We start from the raw sequence: 22,219 nt of genomic DNA, 5'->3' as shown, positions 1-22,219 counted from the left end.
CGGAGAACATTTCTCTGAGTCCCAATCCAAGCGGTGCCAAAGTCTGGTTGGTTCACTGCGTTCCCATGGATTTTGGGCATTTCCAAGGATGGAGATTCCACAGGATCTCATCCACGTCTTACCTTGGTCCCTTTCTGCCCGGCATCACCAGCGGTCCCAGGGTCACCTTTTCCTCCCTACATGGAAGAAAAAAGGACAAAGGAGATGAATTTGCAGGAATTACGCGCCCAAATCCCATCCATGTGCAGGAAGTTTTTTGGGAGCCTCCCTGTCATGAGGGAGAACCTGCTGATCCCAGGAAAGTGAGATTTGGTGAAGGATTCTTTGGTTCCCTGCTCTCCCTCAGGCAGAGATGGACTTGGAACTTGAAACCTGGGCCTTGGTAAGAAGCAAAGGAAAACTCAGGCTGGGAAACATAGGATAGCTAAGAAATTTTGGGATATGGACATGCTGGGAACTGGAGGAGGACAACTCCTAAAAACCAGCTCAGGATGTGCATTGGAGACTTTTCCAGGTTTTAGGGAAGACCCTGAGAAAGGCCCTGATGGGGCCTTTAGGGAGTGGGAAGAGACAGGAGTGTGGGATCCAGGAAGGCCTGGAAAGGAATGTGGGACCCAGGAAAAGCCAGACAGGAATGTGGGATCCAGGAAGGCTCAGAAGGGAATGAGGGATCCAGGAAGGCCCAGAGAGGAATGAGGGATCCAGGAAGGCACAGACAGGAATGTGGGATCCAGGAAGGCTCAGAAGGGAATGTGGGATCCAGGAAGGCCCAGAGAGGAATGAGGGATCCAGGAAAGCACAGAAAGGAATGTGGGATCCAGGAAAGCTCAGAGAGGAATGTGGGATGCAGGAAGGCTCAGAAGGGAATGTGGGATCCAGGAAAGCTCAGAGAGGAATGTGGGATCCAGGAAGGCAGAGAAAGAAACGTGGGATCCAGGAAGGCACAGACAGGAATGTGGGATCCAGGAAGGTCTGGAAAGGAATGTGGGATCCAGGAAGCAGCAGAGCCTTTTCCAAACAATCCATGTCCTTTTCCGCCACTCACCGGCTTCCCCTTCTGCCCCTGCAGTCCTCTGTCACCTTTGGCTCCCTTGATCCCGTTCTTCCCATCCAGCCCTGCTGCACCCTGCCAGAAGATCAGGAAAATTTCATCCCAGAGGCCACTTTTTCCAGGGAAGAGGGATGAGGACAGTCCAGGATGGAAAGCCAACCGGAGGACCCCTAATCCGAGGTCAGAAGCTCCCCCAGGAACAGCCCCAAGACCCAAGGCTGGGATTCAGCTCCCATTCCTCACCCCAATTCCATGGGATTGTAAATCCTTGGCAAATGAAACCTGGGAGGGGATTAATTTGTAATTCCAGCCTGGGAAATTGTGGCAGCAAAAAGGTCATTGCAGGCCCAGAGCATTTGGGTGGGATTGGGAACAGGGATTTAAGGAATGTGTGACCCAGGGAGCTGCAGCTCTTTTGTCCCGTTCTGGAATTTTTTGGCTTCTGGAGCCCCATCTGGCACTGGGACCTCTTTTCATGGAGTCTCCCACTGTTCTGAGAGCAGATAAAGCTGCTCAAAAATCCTAATTTACTTCTAATTTTTAATTCTTAATTTTTTTTCCCTAAGCCTGTCACAGCCTCCTCATCCAGCCTGACCAACTGGGATGGCATTTTCCAGCACCTGGATGTGAAGGAGAAATTGGATTGATCCCACTTGAGCCTCTCAGCTCTCTCAGGGGAGAATGAATTGAGCAAATCAGGAGCTGAACAAGCGGAATTCTCTGCCTGGAATTTGTTTGCTGTGGTCATGGGAAGGAAATAAATTCATTAACAATGGAATTTAGATTAAAAAATCAGCAGATTTGTGTGTCTGGATCAGGGAAAATCCATGTTCCTTCATACTCCTGGCACTATCAGGCACAAATAATCTCTTTATGGGTAACTATTTATTGACACAATCGATATAAAATTCCGTCTGGGGACGTAAATAAACCATAAAACCCATGGAAAATGGGAATATCTCTGTTTGCTGAGACAGATTGGAGGGTAATAAACCATTCATGTGATGGTTAAATCCCATAAATCCGGGATACCTTCAAGAGCCTGCAGTTTGGAAGGAGCTGGGAGCTGGGATCAGAGCAAGAATGAGCTAAAAAGCTTCTTTTTGAGCACTAAAAAACCTGACATTAATTAGAGTTCTCCTAATTAACTTCAATATTTCCCTGAATTGTCCCAAATGTCTCCTGTGCCAGGTTTTCCTTGTTTTCCTGTCTGTGTCCAACTCATTTTCCTGCTTTCCATGAGATCCTGCTCATCCTGAGAGAATCCCAAATGCTTTTAGGAAAAGTCAAACTCACTTAAGGACGTGCTGGAAAGCTGCATCTAAGCCTGGCCTACTTAGTCCAGGCAACATCAATAAGATTTAGACCTGGGTTTTATCTCTCCATAGGTGGTTTCCTGCTTATTATGGGCTGGAGAGCCTTTGGAATATGGATAAGAAGGTTCAAAATTGGGATTGGACATGGCCTGAAGGGGAAGAAGGTCATGGAGGTGATGTCTTCCAAGGCCATGGGAAAGATGGGATAGGAGGAATTAAGAAACAAAAAAAATGCGGGGAAAAAAAAGAGAAAAGGCCAAGAAGCCAAATGGAAATTTGTCCCCTCGGATTTCCATCGCGGTGTTGTGCCAAGGAAACGGAGGCTGGCCAATAAACGGGAGTAAATGGCAATTGAATGGCAATTACTGTGGGAATTAACTGGAAATGGCTCCGGCTCTTTGGATTTGGGATTAAAGCGTGGCTGGAATTGCACTGCGAACACCCCGGGAAGGCAACGCAGAGAGGCTGAGTCACCAACCCTGTGACGCACAGAAACCTCGGATCCTCTGCTTCCAGGCGCAAATTCCCGCGGAGCTCCGGGCTGGAGCCAGCGAGCAGCCAGGGAGGAGCTGGGAATGAGCTGGGACACCTCGGGAAAGGCTGGAATCCATCAGGATGCCCCCAGGGTGCTCCCTCCCCCCACCAAAAGGATGGAGCCGTTTGAAGCCACACATCAAAAGGAGGATGAATTTCCAAACTTCTCCTAAAAGGTTTTCCACCTCCTGGGCTTCTGCTCCTCAATATTTGATGGGATGATGCAAATGGAGTCTCCACCTCGGAGTTTCAGCCGTGTTTTTATCCCTTCCCTGCTGGGTTTTGTCGGAATGGGTCTGGCCACGATTATTTGCTGCAGTTTTGAGGATCTTCCCCAAAAAAAAACCTTATTGGTGTTTGGGATTGGAATTGCCTGAGCAGCCTGGTTTAGTGGAAAATCCCCCACGGCAGGGGTTTGGAATGAGAGGATCTGGAAGGGAATGATCCAAGCCTCAGCATTTCGGGATTCTGTGTGATCCCAGCTTCCCTGGGAAACTTAATATCCATAATAAAGTCAAATTCCTGCTTATAAACCATCCCCACTCCTGCTGAACTCCGAGTCTGGTGCACTCCAGACTCCAGGCATTCACAATTCCTGGAAAACCAAAATAGGGAGCAAGAAATGGAGGAAAAGAGTATTAAAAATCAGAGTTTGGGGGAGAATAATGGGTTAATCCATTGTCATTTTAAGGCAGAATCACAGGGAATAAAGAAGAGGAGCTGGAAGCTTTAATCCATGATCCAAAGGAGCAGTTAATGGGAATAACAGGCAGCAATTGGAACATAAAAGAGGGAGGTGAGGCAGGAATAGCAAAATAAAAAGGAAGCAGGGCTTTTAGAAAAGGGGCACAAGGAGGAGGAGGAGGAGGAGGTGTGTGGAACATCAAAACCGAACCCCTTTGTGAAGTCAAGCGGATCCATTGAAATTTCCTGAGGAACAATTGCAGGGAGAAGACACAAATGCTGTCAGCTCGGCTGGGGACTGCCATGGATCAGAAAATCGGGAGAGTAAAGGGATGAGGGTGCTGAAATCACTGCCAGGGAATTCAGCAGGAGTGGCAGTTGTTGAAAATTGGTGGGAATAAAAGATGGGATTGGAGGGAAATGAAGGAAAATGAGGAGCACGAAGCTTTACCTTAAAGATTTGGCATTGGATACATTCTGTCCTCAGGAAAAGGAGAAAAGAGGATTTGGGGAATGATGGACAGCTCTGGAATAACTCAGGGAAGGAATAACCAAAGTGGGAGCACTTAGGAGACAAAATTCCCATCAGGATCCTCCCTCAGGTGCCTGAATGGATGGGAATAATGGGAATTCCCTAAATCTTCCAATAAAACCAGTGGGAAGTGAACCTGCCTGGGATAACCCGTGGTGGGATGAATTCCAGCCGGGATGTCGTTTATCCTGGATCTTCCAGCAGTGTCCCAGCTCGGATCTGGCTTTTGAAATTTTGGGAATGGGATGGGAAACCAAACCCCAGCTCCATTACCTCAGTCTGGCACAGGCAGCATTGCCCTGCACCAGCAGAATCCCGGGATATTTCCAAAAGGAAATTCCTTTGTTTTGCTCAGATATGGATGGCAGGACACCACTTTGTGGGAGTTATTATCCCTAAAAACCAGGGGAAAACGGGATGCTGGAATCCAGCTGGGCTCCCTTTCCACTCGGCAAACTTTGCTCTATTCCTGGATGGATTCACCTCATGGATTCAGGTGTTCCCTACAAAACAATTCCATAAATATCCTCAATCCAACGCCTACGAGTGCTGATCCCAGCTCTCGCAGCACGTTCCGGCCTCGAGGCGTTGACAAAGTACTCAGAAGGTTGTTTATTATTATTATTATTATTAATAATAAATAAAATAATTAAGAAAATAATTAAGAAAATAATTAATGGGATGAGGGCCTTTTCCTCAGTGAGCAATTCCCAGGCTGGATTCCAGGCCTGTCAGTAATTCCACAGCCGTGACCGGGAATCAACGGGGACTTATTTCACTTTGGACAACCTTGGAAATTTGGAGTTTGGGCCCTTTATTTAAGAGCTGGACTCGATGATCCTGGTGGGTCTTTTCCAACTCCAAATATTCCACGATTCCATGATTCTGGGAGTCTTTGGAGCTTGGAGACTTTTCCACTTGGGGCGAATACACCAAAGGCATCCAAAACATCAACTAAATGTATTTTGCTTGTGTTCCTTAATGGAAAATCCTGGAATCCTGGAATGGTTTGGGTGGGAAGGGACCTTAAATCCCATCCAGTTCCCATGGGCAGGGACACCTCCCACTGTCCCAGGTTGCTCCACACCCCATTCAACCTGGCCTTGGACACTTCCAGGGATGGGGCATCCATAATTTTTCTGGGAATTCTATGCCAGGGCCTCCCCACCCTCACAGAACTTCCTCCACAAGCCATAAACCCGAACTTCTGGCTGTGATCCCAGATATCCACACTGGTTTTCCGGCAAAACCTCTTGGAACACGGACTTTGTGGAGCAGCTCCGAGTTCCCATGGACTCTTCCCACCCCTTCCCACATTCCTGGCTGTGGCAGGACCTCCTCCACACGCAGGATTTGGAAGAAAGGGAAACATTTTCCGACTCACGGCAGATCCCGGTGAGCTCGGTTCTCCTGGCTCCCCCTGCAAGGAAAATGGGGATGAGTTACCATGGGAAAGACCCCTCTGGAAACAGAGAATGCTGTAGGAGCTCTGGAAAAGGGACAAGGAAGGCATTGAGGGGCTCCCTACAGCAGCAGCTGAAAGGGCAGTGGGATATCCCAACTATCCCAGCTGGAAAATGATGGATTCCACCAGCTCTAAATAGAGCCTGGAGAACATCTGTCACTTCCCTCCTGGAATACTGACATTCCAGGAGCTCCTTACTGGCCATTCCAGCCTGGAAAAGCTCCCAGAGCGCTCTGCTCCTTTAAAATCTTTAGGACTCTCCTGGAAAAGCACAGCTTCTCCTGCTTTTCCAGAGCCTCAATCATTCCAATCAGCAGTTTTGGGGAGGGAATGAGGAATTATATTCCATGGGAAAACCGTGATGGGATTTTCCACCTCAGTTCTGGGAGGAGATGCCTCAAGTTGGGAGCTCACCTTCTGTCCCACGGGTCCTCTGCTCCCGAAAAGTCCCATCATTCCCTTGGAACCAGCTTCTCCTTTGATTCCCTAAAATGTTAAAAATCCTGTTAAACACATTTTGAGCACCTCCTCTCGGGAAGTTATCCATGGAAAAACCCATGGAGATGACAGAGAAGGTGACCAAAAGCACCTTTTCCATATCAAAATTCCATCCCAGGGCTTGGGAAGAAATCCACCAGTGGCAGAAGGACTTGGGAGGAACCTCTGGGAATTGTTATGGAAAAGATTCCTCGCCCAGTGGTGGGGATTGAAGGAAAAAAGGCAGGAAGGGAAGGGGGTTTGGACCCTTGGGATGAGCTGTATCCATGCCAAAAATCAAGGAGAACACCCTGTTGGGCCCACTGGGGGTGGAGATTCCACTCTGTCCGAAGTCATCCAGATATTTGTCCGAGAGGAGACGCTTGTGTGTTATTTTAGGGAATAGTTTTAATGGTTTCTTTTTAATGGAATATTTTTTATGGATTCTTCTTTATGGATTCTTTTTTATCAGAATCCAACCGGACAGATGAAATCTATGGAATTTTATCTGACTTAAAACCACAGGAACCCCCCCCATCCCCATAGGAGCATCTTCAAGAGTTTCCTTCACTTTGGGCTCCTGAGCAGCGGGATCAGAAAAGGGCAGGCTCTGCCTCTTCCCAAGGGAGATGCCCACCTTGGATCAAGCAATTCCCACCTGGACTACACTGGGATCCAGCTTCCCTGGGGAAATTACAGGAGCTGGATGTGTCACTGCTGTTGCAAGAGCTTCAATTTATTCAGCCCTGGGTCAGGCTTGTGAAGCCAAAGCCATTTCCATAATACGGAAATAGGGATGAGTAGGACACGGAGACGGGAGCTGTGACTCAGCTGGGAGTGGGAGAATTCTGTGATTCCTCCCAGGAAAGCGGGGCCAGCTTGGGACCTGGGATGAGCTCTTGGGGAGCAGAGGGAGAAGGAGGAGCTCTGCCACCACCCAGGGAACACTGCAGGGACACAGGAGCCATCCAAGCCTTACCAAGAGCATTCCAAAGGCTCCAGGAGCAGAGATGGCTCCCGGAAGGAGAGGGGGATGTGGGAATTCAGTGGTGACTTTTCCCACTGGGACACCTGATATATGGGATGTGGTTGGTGTTCCCAAGCCCAGCTCAGCCCCCTCCTCTCCCTGTTGGTGCCAGAGTTGGGTGTGTCCGTGTTTTCCAGCAGGGAAGGGAGGATGCAGAGACCGGAGAATCCTGGAATGGTTTGGGTTGGAAGGGACCTTAAAGATCATCCAGTTCCAATCCCATCCATGGGCACGGACACCTTCCACTATCCCAAGCTACTCCAAGCCCCAGTGTCCAGCCTGGCCTTGGACACTTCCAGGGATGGAATCCATAATTGGATGGCAAAAAATTATGGCATCCATAATTTTTCTGGGAATTCCGTTCACCATCCTCAGTCCCTTTCCCACAGGCTTTGGGAAATTCCCACCTTTTCTCCTACGGGTCCGTCCTCTCCCTTCTCGCCTTTGTCTCCATCGAAACCTGGCAGTCCCTGCTCGCCCTGAAAGGAAAACCAGGAATTAGCAGATTCCAATTCTTCCATCTCTCCTGGGAGGATCCAGCTGGATCCAAGTGCTGCTTCCCAGTGCTGATCCCAAGCAGGGAAGGGACAGCTTGGAAAGTCAAACTTACGGGATCTCCTTTGGTGCCTTTGTAGCCCTGGGGTCCAAAAACGGTCATGGATTCACCCTGGAGAAGGGAGAGGCAGGGAATGGGATCCACCGGGAGCTCATGGATCCCACTGGGAATGCAGTGATTAACAACAACATTAATTGGTAGGGTTAATCACCCTTAATTAGCTGGATCATGAATGTGCCCAGAAACCTCCAAATCCTGAGGTTTCCCAGCGACCTCCTGTCCCCAAAAACATTGGAGCCCACTGGAATTATCCCAGTGATCTTCTCCCGACTGGAAATGGACAACAGGACAAATCCCTGATCCCAGGCTGCCCGTGCTGGGACAGATTCCATGAGTGCCACGTGGCTTTGTCACTCAGGGCGTCGGGATTTCCCGCTCTTCCCAGCCTTGGAAAGTGGCCATGGGCAGGACAGGGAATGGATCTGTCCTGGTTTCTGGAGCTAAGGAACGGGAGTGGCACTGAGGTCACCCCCAGACTTTGGGATGCCCCCAAAGTGTCACCCCCAAGAGCCACAGGGACACAGGGATCCCATGGACACATCCCTGCCAAGCTCCTCAGGGAGCAGAATCCAGGCTATTCCAAGGAATGCCTCGGCTCTGGAAAAGGGATGGCTGTGACTCCAAAGGGATGAGGCACCTTCTGAGGGGCAGCTGTGTCCCCTTGGGAAAAGATTCCCTTCACTCAAGTCCCTCCAGTGGAAATTTCCCTGATCCAGGAATTCTGCCTTGCCGGGGTTTTACCAACCCCACAATATTCCCAAAAATCCGGCATTTTTTGCATTTCATCCAGCCCTCACCTGGTTTAATCCACATGCCTGCTTCCCAGCTCTCTAACAGAGGCAGGATAGGGCTCAACAAATTTTGGGAATAAAAAGGAGACTAAAAATCCTGCAGTTGAATCCAACCCAGGACACAAACCCTGGGATTCACGGAGTTATTCCCACATTGATCCAGGGGGAATGAGAAGGAAAATGAAGCTGCAATCAGGTGGAACAAACCCAAGCCAATTTTTCCCTCCCGCTCCTGTTTTATCTCCGATTCCACCTTATCTTAAGGCATCCTTTGGAAAATGCATCCCACATTCCTTCGGCTTGGGAAGAGTTTGGAGGCCTTCTCACGAAGAAAATTAAGAACTGATTGGTCTCCGGAGCGAGTTCCTTTCCCGAGGAGCTTCCTCGGAGACAAATGGGCCTTAATCACGGAATATTGCGTGACTCAAAGGCGGCATCATCATCCCGGAGCTCTTCCAAACCTCATTTTCCAACGAGCCATTCCAGCCAGGAAGGAACTTAACAAAACACTGGGCACGAGTTCAGCAGTTTCGGAGCATTTTCCAGGAGCACTTGAGGAGTTATTTTCCCATTACCTGCCAGGAGCTGGCTCGGGCTGTTGGAAATTGAGGTTGGCTTTGGGGTCAGCTGCTTATTCCAAAAATCAGGGAGAATTTTCCTCCTGCCTTAATTCAGGATTTTTGTGCCCCAGCAAATCGTTCCCAAAATTACGTTGGTTTTTTTTTTTGTAAGCTGCTGCTTTGGAGGATCCCATCAAATCCATCCCAAAAACTCCGCTCCGAGAGATGTTTCCAGCGCAAGGATGGAATCCAAAACTGGGATTTAAACTGGTGGAGACCCCCCCAAAAAGGAGGGGGAGAATCCATGAGTTGTCTCCTCTTCATTTCATAGGCACAGCAAGGAGAGGATGGATCCAGGCTTTCCTTGGAGCCACACAGTGAAAGGAAACCCCCAAAACATCGGGAATGTCCTTACTCGTTCTCCCTTTGGTCCCGGAAGTCCCCGATCACCCTAAACCGAGGAAAAGAAAAAATAAGAGAGATGGATTATTCCCTTTCATTCCCTCCTGTGTTGCTCAGGCCACTGATTCCCACTCCAAGGCGCTAAAATCTCCTGGAGCTGGAAGTCAGATCTTCTGGACAATCTGGAAAACCCTCGGATCCCCCCGAAATGTTGTGGCCATCCCAACATTTGGAATGGAGCAGGTGGAATTCCCTGTCTCCCTGTGTCCAAAGGAGTTGTCCAACCTCTTCATCCCTCCATCAGGATTAGGGGCCCTGCGCTCTTATGGATTGGGATGAAAGAGCTGTGCTGGAGGATCCATGGAGACCTTTCCTGGCCTTCCCACAAGACTTGCCTGCCTTTGAACCTCAGGAATTGTCCAAATTCCAAATTAATTGAGGCCAGATTTATGGCATTGACAATGAATGAAACCCCAAAGGACTGAGGGGGTTTTCCTGACTCCATCCATGGCTCAGCACATCCGTAATGTGGAATTGCTGCTGGATTTCCCATCCCAACGGGATTCAGCATCTCCATCCCGCAGGGGGGGAGATGGCACCTGAAAAATGAAGGATTTCCCAAATTTCTCCCTCAAATCTTTTTATGGAATGTGTATGGAATAGGAGCTGGAGTGCAGAGCACGTGAGGCTCACCCAGGGGCTCTCCCAGCCCATTCCCAGGAGAGCCTGGGGTTATTCCCAAAGGCTGATCCAGGGGCTCTCCCAGCCCATTCCCAGGAGATCCTGGGATTATTCCCAAAGGCTGATCCTGGGATTATTCGCACTGGTTTTACAGGGGCAGCTGCTCCCCCCAACATCAGGGCACCCTGTGGATAAGAGATGTAGATAAGATAAGGGTTGTAGATAAGAGTGGGAGATATCAGCTCTTACTCTTTGGCCTTTCACTCCCGGGAAGCCTTTTGGACCCTGGAAAAAGCCATAAAAAAAAGAAAAGTGAGGATCCACAATAACAGGAGGAAAATGGGAAGGTGGGAAAGTTTGGGAAGAGCAGCCTCCACCCAAAGGCAGAGCTGCTTCCAGGGATGGGCTCCAGCATGGAAAAACAGCTGGAAGAAGCAGCACAGGAGCTCCTGCTTCAATCCTCTGCCCACCACCAGGATCTCCTGGCAGATGGATCAATTCAGCCGGATTCCCTCATTTCAAGAATCCCACTGGGATTTTTGGACCCTCGGCATCAAGGAAAAGCTCCAGGACATTCCTCCAAGGTGGAGGTGGATCCTTGATGAGGATCTCCAGAGCCCCTGGAGGCCAAGCCAGGATGGGAAGCGCATTTGGAGAGGGGAAAATCCATCGTGGTCATCGCTGTTTGCAAAATTCCCAGGAATATGCAGGAAGATGGGAATTTCCATCTGCATGGACACCTTCCACTACCCCAGGGTGCTCCAGGCCTCACCCAGCCTGGCCTTGGACACTTCCAGGGATGAGGCATTTTTCTGGGAATTCTATGCCAGGGCCTCCCCACCCTCACAGGGAAGAATTTCTTCCCAATATCCCATCTATCCCTGCCCTATTCCGGTTTAAAGCCATTCCCCCTTTTCCTATTGCTCCGCATCCTTATAAAAAAATCCTCTTTCCTGTCATTCCATGAAAAATGACAGCTGAATAAATAATAATTAATTACTATCTAATAAGGAGTTCATCCAAATTCCTGCTGCGCTTTGTGTCTCCCCTGACTCAGCCCCCTCCAGCAGAACAAGAGCCTGAAATTCCTGCCCCGGAATTCTCAAATTTCCCACAGAACTGACAACAGCAGGGAGGGATTGATATTCCAGGAGGGCCTCCAAACCTTGGGATGAGTCACCCAAATGGCCAAGGACATGAAGGAATTCACAGGATTTCCACTCCCTCATCCCATCGGAATTCAGGTTCCCAAATCTCTATTTCCCACTGGAAGAATCCCATTGTATTCCTCTCATGGCTCGTGGGGATTTTGGCAGACGTGGAGCCGCGGTTTTCTGGGATAGCGGAACACTCACCATCATTCCAGGGGGACCCCGCATTCCCACGATGCCCTCGTCACCCTGGGGGATGGAGAGGGGCAGGGATGGCTGCCAGCACACAGGGAATCCCAAATCCACAGAGCATCCCAACGTTTGGAATGGAGCAGGCGGAATTCCCTGTCTCCCTGTGTCCAAAGGAGTTGTCCAACCTCTTCATCCCTCCATCAGGATTAGGGGCCCTGCGCTTTTATGGATTGGGATGAAAGAGCTGCGCTGGAGGATCCATGGAGACCTTTCCTGGCCTTCCCACAAGACTTGCCTGCCTTTGAACCTCAGGAATTGTCCAAATTCCAAATTAATTGAGGCCAAATTTAGATCTTCCATAGAAATCCAAGGCAACCTGAGATCCCAGGATTTTGATTTATGCCGGAGTCAGAAGAGCAGAAACATTATTCCATCATTTCCTTTGGCTAATGAAGCTCCAGCAGGATTTACCCACAGCTGTTGACATTCTCAGGGAATGTTTTGCCTCCTGGGCCTCATCCAACAGCAGGTGGGGAATTTGTCCCAATGGATTGGGCCATAAATTCCCAATTTATTTGTGGAACAGCCACAGGAGCAGCAAATTGAAACACGGCCTCCGATTCCGACTCCGTCTTTGCCGGAAGGAGACCAAAACTTCTGAGGAGCACAAGGAAAAGGGAATTTTGCTGCCTGAAACCCTTCAGGAATTTCTGGGATGGGTGGGTGGGAGGTGAGGGATAAAGCTGCCTCCAGAGGGGGCTGGAAGCTGCAGGAATCCAAGCCTGGAATATTTATGGATGAACCTACCCTAGGGCCAGGGAATCCACGGGGACCTCTCGGGCCAGCGGCTCCAACGCCAACTTCTCCCTGAAAGCAGAAAATTCCAGAGGTGTCACTCGGAGCAGGGACACCACACCACCCAATTCCTGATTAGTTTGGCCCGGACTGAAGTCCAAGGAAGACTCAGGAGACTCAATTCCATGGATTTTCTACTGTTCTCTCTGGAGGGGGCTCCAGCAACCATGGGAAGAAGGGAGAGAGGGTGGAATGGGATGAAGAAGGATGGGGTCAGGCATGAGGAGCCAGAGGAAAGCAGGGATTTGTCCCATTCCCATCCCAGCATCTCAGCTTGGGACCTTCCTGGGAGCGTGGCACTGACCTTGTTCCCTTTGGGTCCAGGTGTCCCGGGAATTCCCTGGAAAAGGAGAACAAAATAAAAGGGAGGATTTCCTTTGGAAGTGCTCAGTGCTCTCTTATCCCAACATTCCAGAGCAGGAAAGCCCATCCAGCCCAGATCCCTCATCCATCCCTCCCAAAAGGCACAGGGAATGTGTCAAATCCACCTCTTTTCCTGGGGATCCCGATGGTCCCACAGGCCCAGGAAATCCATTCTGGCCTCTCCTCCCACGTTCCCCCTGGAAAACAAAAACCCTTTGAGAGGAGAACACACGGATGGGAAAGCTCCTGATTTCCCTGATCCAGACAAAAAGCAGGAGATGGTGATCCAGGTGTTCCCTGCAGTGGCAGGAATTTCCTCATGGAAAGGGTTACCAGGCATTGGCAGGGGCTGCCCAGGGAAGTCTGGAGTCCCCATGGAGGTGCCAAGGAATTCCTGGAGGTGGCACTCACTGGGGATTGGTCACAGGTTGGGCTTGGTGACCTTGGAAGGCTTTCCCAACCTCAGTGATCCTGGGATTCTGGGATTCCTCCCTCTTTTCCCAGGGATCAATGACCCCAAAATTCCGTGCTGCCATCCCCGTGCTCCAGCCACTCCTTTCCTTTCCAGTCACCTCATAAAGTTCCCAGGAACAACAACTTCCTGGGAGCTCCACTCCTTTCTTTTGGAACCTGAGGACCATCCCACTGTTCTAATCATTCCCGCTACCTTCCCTTTTCCAACCGGGATTCGTTCCCACTTCCCTGACAATCTCCAGGCTCAGGAAGACCTGGAATTGTGGGAGCTTGACCCACAGGATCCACCTGGCATGGACCATTGGCTCACTGTGGTCACCCTGAGGTGACAAACACCCCATGGTGTCCCCTCACCTTCTGTCCTGGAATTCCGGGCACGCCCGGAGCCCCTCTGTCCCCCTGGGATCCGGGAGTGCCGGCGTTGCCGCGAATTCCTTGGATGCCCTGAGCTCCTGGAGGTCCCGGGGCCCCTGGCTCACCCTGGTGAGGGAATCACAAGGAATTGGGATATTGGGTGGGATCTCCTGTCCTTCTAAAGGTCCTGGAGAAACGCTGGGATGTCTCCTTGAATTCTCATGACCACAGAATTTGGGACAGCGCTTCCAGCCCTGATCCATGAGGAGATCCAAGGGCTGGAGGAATTGTCACTGAACTTTGGGATGTCTTTTCTTCCCAAGTTTTGGTGATGAAAGGGCTTTTCCACGGCTAAACAAGGAGAGAGCCTTTAGCTCCTGACCTGAGGTGAATTCCAACATCCCAGGGATCCCTGGAACTCATTCCTGCTGAGCCCACAATTCCCTGGATTTTTTTTTTTCCCAGCCTGAGGATGTCCCTGCTGATTGCAGAGAGCTCAGCCCAAACTATTCCATGATTCCATGATATTTATCCTCAGGATCTCCCTCTGAAATGGCCCTTTGGAGGACACAGAGCACTCCCTCTCTCCCAAATCCTTCTCCTGCTTTTCCAGGATGATGTCAGTGCTTTCTCTTTCCAGGCACTTCCATGCTCCACACCCAGCAGTGGAAAACCAGAATGACAAAGAGGAAAATCCACGGAAAAAAATCCAAGCGAGATTCAACCATACCTTAAATCCTGGTGGCCCAGCCTGGCCGATGGGACCTCTGAACCCAGTTCCTGGTTCTCCCTGGGAAAGGAAAGTCAGGAAAAATCAGGAATTCTCCTTCCAGTGTGAAGCCAGGACAGGGAGAATTTGTTCATGCTGTTTCATGGAGATCCAGCTGAAATCCCACAGAGCTGATCCCATTCCAAGGGTTCCTGCAGAACTCTCATCTCCTCTGGATGATCTGAGCTGGAGACACAAAGCTGCTGGGAATCAGCTTTGGAAAAGAGGGAGCAGGAATACGGCCGGGAATGGTATCCCAGGACTCCGGGTCAGACCCATGCCCTGGCATTACTCATTCCCAAGGTGGTCTGTCCATGTGATCCTCCTGGAATCTCCTCCTGGAATCTCCTCCTGGAATCTCCTCCTGGAACCTCCTCCTGGTCCCCAGCCAGCTCTGGCCACTCCTCAGGAGTGACCTGGACACTGATCCCGAGGTGGGAATGTGAGATATGGGAAAAGGAGGAAAAGGCCCCCCTGGCTGGTGCCAACTTTACCTTTTGACCTTCTTCCCCTCGGTCTCCCTTGGTGCCCTGTGGAACGAAGAGAGGGATCCAAGGTCATGGAATTGTCACCCCTGAGACAGAGATTTCCAGGGATTCTCTGCCTGGAATGTGGGGAAAAATCCTGGGAAAACGCCCTAATTCCAAGGAAATCAGTGATGGGATGAGAGGGGACAGCAGGTCATTGTCTGGGTGAGTGACATCAACCTCTACTTCCATTATTGGGGTTTTGGGGCTAATTTTGATATAATTGCTTTTAAATAATTAATTATGAATGCATTAAATTAATTAAATAATGGTGGTATCATGCACTGTTCTGTCCTATCCTGGGAATTTCAGCTTCTCTGTAATGAATAATTCTGATTAAGAAAGATATTTTTGTCTAATTATTTATTAATAATTACTTCTTAATAATTACCCATTAATAATATTTATTCATAAACAACCAGACAGTAATTATCTAGTAATTATCATTAATGAATATTTAGCAATTAATCATTAGTAAATTATTTTTCTATTAATAATTAATTATGATTAATTTATTAACACTTATTAAGAATCTGTTTAGTTATTGTATTATTTATTAATGAAGTATGAATTATTAATAAAGAATTAATTTTTATATCCATCTTTTTGGTTTGCCCTCATTAATCCTGCTGGACAAAGGTTCAACCCCAGCTCTGTAATTCCTTCGACTTCATCCATTGATATTCCAGGGTTGGGATTGGATCCAACCCCACCCCGGCTCCTCTTGGAGAAGATTCCTTAAAAACCCTTGGAGCTGATTCCAGCACTCACCTTCTCTCCAGGTTCTCCCACGTCCCCAGGCTGTCCCTGCAAGACAAAATTCCCCTCCCAGCCACTTTTCTTCCCTCTTTTCCTCCCTTTTCCCAGGATTGCATCCAAAATTCCCCATGGGATTCTGCCTTTTCCCAACCCTCCCTTTCTCCCGAAATTCCATGCCCCATCCCGCTGGATCTGCCATCTGCTCCCTAGAAATTTTCCCGGCCCAAAGTGGCCATGAAATGAGGTTTTTGGTGGCCTTTTTTCCATCCCTATCCTCGTGCCAGGGCTGGATTTTCCTTGTCCATCCCCTCTTTTAGTTCCCAAAATATTTAGTCCCCAAATATTTGGGGAATATTTGGATCTGAAAGCAAAAATTGAATTTATTTGCCTTAGAAGTCCTGAAATCTTTCGGGAGCACGAGAAGGAGAAGGAAAAATCGGGATGTGGTGGAGTTATTTAGGGATATTCCCACTTTTTTTTTGGTAGGAACGAAGATCTGGATTCATCTCCATTCATTTCACGGGCTGGGATTTTGAGATGGTTTAAGCAGGGAAAGTAAATCTTATCTTATCATCTTAGCTTAGCTTATCTAGCAGAAAATGAACATTGGGAATTCCCGTGAATTTCTGGAATTGTAGGATACAATAATTCCATCATTTGGGTCGGAAAAGTCCTCAAAAATCACAAAATCCAACCTTTAATCCTTTGTATGGGAAAACTGCCGGAACTGGGGAACAAAACCCCCAGGAAGGTTCAGGGATAAAGGTGGGAATGTGCCAATCCCAGTTTCCATTGGATCGGAATGTCCTCTCCATAAGCATATTCCCAACTGCCTTCCCCTTTCCAGACCCTTTCAGCACAGGGAATTCTGGTTTCAAAGGATCAGCTTGGAAAACCCCATCCCTACCTTTTCTCCTTTGTCTCCACGGGCTCCAGGAGCTCCCATTTCTCCCTGGAAAACAACCGGCAATCCCTTTAATCCCAAACATTCATGATTCCAAGGAATTTTCCCTTCCCTCTTTGGAGCAGGGGGGTGCTGCTCTGGTTCCTGCTTCAGCTTTTGGCAAATATCCGTAGGGGAATCCCTGATTTCCAGCACTTGCATTCCCAGAATAGATTGGGAATGTCCTATCCTGTGCAGTGGGAGCGCAGAGGGAAAAGCACAAATCCCTGGAGCGAAAGGCAGGGAGAAGAGACAAATTGAGGGTTTCCTTATCCCAGGATACTGCAGATGGTAAAGAATTCCATGGATTTGAAGGAGACTGGAGGAATCCGCAGAGGCTGAACTGACTGAGGATTCCCAAAACACAAATTCCATGTTTGCATCAGCCGTGAAAGATTCTGTCCTGGAATTTCCACTCATGCCAATGGCAAAACTGTTGATTCCATCCTGAATTTCCTGATTTTTTTTTCCTGTGATTCCTCAGTTTCCAAAAAGTGAGACAGCTCTGGGAAAATGGAGCATTATCCCGGGAATGTGCATTAAAAAGGGGGAAAAGCACTGACCTTTGGGCTGTGGGAGAAGGGATCAGCTGGGCCACTTCTGTCCTTCTGCAAGGGAAAAATGGGATGGGATGGGATGGGATCCATGGGGTGGGATGGAAGGGATGGGATGGGACGGGATGGGATGGGATCCGTGGGATGGGATCCGTGGGATGGGATGAGATCCATGGGATGGGATGGGATCCATGGGATGGGATGGGATGGGATGGGATGGGATGGGATGGGATGGGATGGGATGGGACGGGATGGGATCCACGGGACGGGATGGGATGGGCTGGGATCCGTGGGATGGGATGGGATCTGTGGGATGGGATGAGATCCATGGGATGGGATGGGATCCATGGGATGGGATGGGATGGGATGGGATGGGATCCATGGGGTGGGATGGAAGGGATGGGATGGGACGGGACGGGATGGGATGGGATCCGTGGGATGGGATGAGATCCATGGGATGGGATGGGATGGGATCGGATCCATGGGATGGGATGGGATCGGATCCATGGGATGGGATGGGATCCACGGGACGGGATGGGATGGGCTGGGATCCGTGGGATGGGATGGGATCTGTGGGATGGGATGAGATCCATGGGATGGGATGGGATGGGATGGGACGGGATCCACGGGACGGGATGGGATGGGATGGGAGAAAGGAGCAGCTGCCTCCTCCCTGCGATAAGAGCAGGACAGGAGGAATTCCACACCTTAATTCTCCTCGGATGATGAGGGCCTGGATGTGCCTTGGATTCAAAAAGAGGAGAGGGAAGTGTGGGAGCAGCTGGAAAAACTTTTCCCTGAGCCATGGAAAAGACAGCCCTGAGGAATGGGATGTGAGGAAGCAAGGGGGGAATCCCAGAGGGAAGCTGGGGGTTTCCAGGGATCACCAGGATCCTTGGGGTGACCTCCAGGCTCCTGATCTGCTCCAGCCTGGATGGGACATCTGGGAGCTGCCAGGACCAAGGAATTCTTGAGAAATTCCTGAGGCATTCCAGACTTCTGGCAATAGCCCATTTTAACCCCGGAATTCCTGGAGGGCATTGGAAAAGGTGTGGATGAGCTTCTCTCATTCCTATTCCTTTTGGGAATGCAGGGTGAGGGTCACTCCCTGCTTTCAAAGAAATCCATTTGTGGGAAAACCATCCCAGATTTTCCATCCTTAACTCCTGGGAATGGGAATTTTCGCTCTTAAATTTTATAAAAATCCACTTTTTTTTCCTGTTTCTAGGATCTTGTGTCAAAGATCCCTGGAATTGTCCAGGTGTGTCAGGAATGGGCAGGTTTATAACCACCCCCACATGGGAATATCTTCGACATTCCAAGGGGAATTCCAGTTGTTCTGTTTTCCCCCAAAACCAGGTTCTTCCGTTCCCTCACTTCCCTGCATAAATACATGGAGAAGGAGCTGTTTGTCCATGAAAAACGCTTCCTGCAGCAGCTCTTTCCTGCTTTATTTATGGATATTTACCCCTAAATTTCCACATTCATGGTGTCCTTGCCCGGGTGGGAAAAGAGGGATGCACTTCCATCGCTCACCGTGAATCCAGACGGGAATTTCCGAGCTCCCGGAGCACCGGGGGGATGAGCCGGTGCTGGAGCCACCAGGGAAGGGTCACTGCTTCCTCCTGCATCACAGGGATGGCTTTGGAATGGGATCTTTATGGAGTGTCTCTCATGCCTGGGAGATCTCCTGGATCTGTGCCTCGGGATTGCGGAGCCATTGCTGGAATTCCCGTTTTCCTGTGGGAAGGGAAGCAGAGCACCCAATCCATGGACAAGGACTGGTTTCAAACCAACAGGGAAGAGAACTGGATTGGATGGGAGGAAAAAATTCCATACCCAGGGAATGAGGAGGCCCTGGGAAAGGTTTCCCAGTGGATTCCCCATCCCTGGAAGTGTCCAAGGTGATGTTGGATGGGGCTTGGAGCAACCTGGGATAGCGGGAGGTGTCCCTGCCCATGGAATTGGATGGGATTGAGGATCTCTCCCAACCCATTCCGTGATTCCATGAAATCCCAATTATAAAAATCAATATCAATACCAATAAACCAAAATGATCTTTTCCAACCTTAAGAATTCCATGATTCCATTTTCCAGTTTATCACCAGGCCACGAATCCATGGCCATTCCAAAGCAATAAAACCCCACTGAAAAAATTCCAGTTTGGAACTCAAAATCCCTCCCTACTCCAGCCATTCCCAGGCAACTCCGTGTTTATTGCACCTGGAATATCCAATTGGAATAAGCCAGGAATATTTAAGGTACACAAAGTAAAGGAAATAATTCCTGAGCTGGCGCCTAAATTGTTCCTGCTTTTCCATATCAGCAGTAGGAAATGATCCATTGGAAAAATGAGAATATTCCTATCAAGAATATTCCCAGCAATTATTCCCTGTGCCAAATATTTGGGGAATATTTGGATCTGAAAGCAAAAATTGATTTTTTTTGCCTTAAAAGTCCTGAAATCTTCTGGGAGAACGAGAAGGAGAAGGAAAAATCAGGATGTGGTGGAGTTATTTAGGGATATTCCCACTTTTTTTTGGTAGGAACAAAGATCTGGATTCACCTCCATTCATTTCACAGGCTGGGATTTTGAGATGGTTTAAGCAGGGAAAGTAAATCCTAAACTTCCAGGGAATGTTGGTGAGTGCAGCTCTGTGAGGTTTCCAGGGATGATAATTCCTGTTTTCCTGGATTTTAACAAACCACGGGATAATTCTGCCTCATGGATAACGAACCCAGCAAATTCCTGGCTCACAAGGAAAAAAAAAACCCAACAATTTGGAGCCAACTAAAACTGGAATTCTTTCCTGGAAGAGGATGAGGGAAAAAGGGATAAAAGAGGGATGAGTGATGGGGGGATGACCAATCCAGGGTGGTATTTTTGGGATAATCTCCCAGGGATGGCACCATGGGATGGATTTTCCCATCCCTCCTTCCTGGGCACCGCTCATTTCCTTGGGAATGGCTCTAAAATGCTTCTCATTCACATAAATCCTCATGGAGGTGATTCCAGAGATTCCAGAGGCTGCCTGGCTGAGGTTTGGAATGTGCCCTGGGATCCCATTTACAGGGAATTGCTGGGGGTAATGAGGCTCCTTTAATTCCATAATTTTGGCCGTTTCCTGCTGCCGGAATGAGGCGCCTCCAAGAAAAATTGGGAAGCTGCTGCTTGCTCAAGGAATGATTTGCTGCTGGCAGGGGAAATAAAGAAAAGAAAGGAAAAGAGGGAAGGGAGAAAAGGAGGGAAGGAGGAAAGGAGGAAAAGATCGGAGGAAACGAGGAGAGGAAAGAGAAAAACGTAAATAAAAGGGAGAGGAAAAACCAAAATATTCCCGCAAAAAAAAAAAAAGGAAAGGGAGAAATAGGGAAAAGCCAAGATTCCAGGGAGGGAAATGAAGCAATTGTGGGTTTATCCACATGGAGATGAGGGGGGTTTATCCCAATTAACTCTGGAAAGGGATAATTTTAAATCCAGGGGAGCTGGGGGGTGGAGGAGCAGGAATTTTTTGGGATGATCCCATAATCCCAAAGCAGCGGCTCAGCCATGGATGAGTATCCAGCCCTGCTCCAGACACGTGGATCAGGGCTCATCCTGCTCTTCCCAGCGCTTCCTTTGCTTCCAATTAACTCCTGCCAGGAATTGCTCCTGGGGGAGGAGCTCCTGGGCTATTCCAGGCTCCATGAACCTTGGAACAGGTGGAAATTTCGTGATTCCTGCTGCTACTGCCTGGAAAACCGGCACGAAAAAAAGCAGGAAAACCAGCAGGAAAACTGGCTCCATTCCCTCCTTGGCATCTCCAGGATGTGGGAGCACAGGGAAAGAGGGGCTGCAGCTCTTTCCCTGCCTTTGGAATCTGCTGTTCCCTCCTCCTAAGGGATTTTGCTCCAAATGCAAGCAAGGAAAACATCCTTGGGATGCAGATCCCATCCTGCTGAGGCGGTTTGGAGTGTCCTAAAAAATCTGTGGGAGTTGTTCTATGTTTATAAAGCTCCTGAGAAAATTGGGATTATTGGAGACACCAGTGGAGCTGCTGGAGAGATTCCAGAGGAATCCAGGGAGCTGTTCCCAGGGCTGCAGCCCCCCTGCTCTGTACCAGGCTGGGAGAGCTGGGAATGTTCCCCTGGAGAAGGGAAGGATCCAGGGAGAGCTGAGAGCCCCTTGCAGGGCCTAAAGGGGCTCCAGGAGAGCTGCAGAGGGACTGGGGCCAAGGCCTGGAGGGCCAGGAGGCAGGGAATGGCTTCCCAGTGCCAGAGGGCAGGGCTGGATGGGAGATTGGGAATTGGGAATTGCTGGCTGGGAGGGTGGGCAGGGGCTGGAATGGAATTCCCAGAGCAGCTGGGGCTGCCCCTGGATCCCTGGCAGTGCCCAAGGCCAGGCTGGACATTGGGGCTGGAGCAGCCTGGGACAGTGGGAGGGGATGGAATGAGATGATTTTCCAGATCCCCTCCATCCCAAACCATTCCATGATCCTAAAACCCAAGGGATTTGGGCTCCATCCTCAGTGCTTCTCCAGCTTCACCATTCCCAGCAAATGGCACTGGTGCATCCAGGAGGAAAAGCAGAGCCCATGGATGCTCCTGGCACATCCCAGAGTCTCCAGAGCTGCAATTCCCACTCCAGGTTTTTGTGTTTGAGCCGGGAGCCCTCTCGTGGCTGCTGAGCCATTGTTAATTCCAGCTCCATGATTAACCCTGGAATTCATTCCCGAGCCAGGGCATGGATAAAGGGATGGGAACAGTGGGAAGTGTTCGGCAAACTGGATAAACCAGAGCGGGATTTCCTGGAGCAGGATCTTCCCACCTGGAGTTATTCCCTTCCTTACTGCCATCCCTAAAAATCTCCTTGCTGATGCTGTTCCTGCAGCTCCAAGGAAATATCCAAGGGATTTTTCCCTTCACGTTTTAAAGCTGTTGCTGTCCTGCCTCTGGGTATTCCCAAGAATTCCATAGGGATACAAAGATGTCCAAACTGGAGGGTGCTGGGTTTGGTGCTTGGCTCTGGAGCAGGACTTGGGATGGGAATCTCTGCCCAGGAGAGCAGGAAAACAGAGGGAAATGGGATTTTAGGGATCAGAGAAAATCCCCAAATTCCTCCTTAAACCCTAAAATCCTCCCCTTTAAATGAGTTGGATGCTCCAG

General features: G+C 49.5%; 1 protein-coding gene across 1 annotated transcript in view; it reads right to left on the bottom strand.

The window, feature by feature from the left end:
- Positions 1 to 22,219, bottom strand: part of LOC309572248 (uncharacterized protein) — a gene marked incomplete at both ends in the record, with an annotated part of 79,810 nt that overhangs the window by 15,092 nt on the left and 42,499 nt on the right. Inside the window, 17 exons of the mRNA XM_082280381.1 lie at positions 123 to 176; positions 1,046 to 1,126; positions 5,502 to 5,537; positions 5,997 to 6,068; positions 7,494 to 7,565; positions 7,697 to 7,753; positions 9,469 to 9,504; positions 10,386 to 10,421; positions 11,492 to 11,536; positions 12,287 to 12,346; positions 12,639 to 12,674; positions 12,823 to 12,894; positions 13,526 to 13,651; positions 14,256 to 14,315; positions 14,789 to 14,824; positions 15,593 to 15,628; positions 16,488 to 16,532. Of these exons, the coding sequence (XP_082136507.1) occupies positions 123 to 176; positions 1,046 to 1,126; positions 5,502 to 5,537; positions 5,997 to 6,068; positions 7,494 to 7,565; positions 7,697 to 7,753; positions 9,469 to 9,504; positions 10,386 to 10,421; positions 11,492 to 11,536; positions 12,287 to 12,346; positions 12,639 to 12,674; positions 12,823 to 12,894; positions 13,526 to 13,651; positions 14,256 to 14,315; positions 14,789 to 14,824; positions 15,593 to 15,628; positions 16,488 to 16,532 (960 nt within the window). The remainder of the gene's footprint in view (positions 1 to 122; positions 177 to 1,045; positions 1,127 to 5,501; positions 5,538 to 5,996; positions 6,069 to 7,493; positions 7,566 to 7,696; positions 7,754 to 9,468; positions 9,505 to 10,385; positions 10,422 to 11,491; positions 11,537 to 12,286; positions 12,347 to 12,638; positions 12,675 to 12,822; positions 12,895 to 13,525; positions 13,652 to 14,255; positions 14,316 to 14,788; positions 14,825 to 15,592; positions 15,629 to 16,487; positions 16,533 to 22,219) is intronic.

This window comes from Coloeus monedula (assembly GCF_965178545.1).
Source record: "Coloeus monedula genome assembly, chromosome: 4".
In the NCBI taxonomy this organism is placed as follows: Eukaryota; Metazoa; Chordata; class Aves; order Passeriformes; family Corvidae; genus Coloeus; species Coloeus monedula.
The sequence above is the reverse complement of the archived record's forward strand: the minus strand, read 5'-3'. Positions and strand labels throughout refer to the sequence as shown.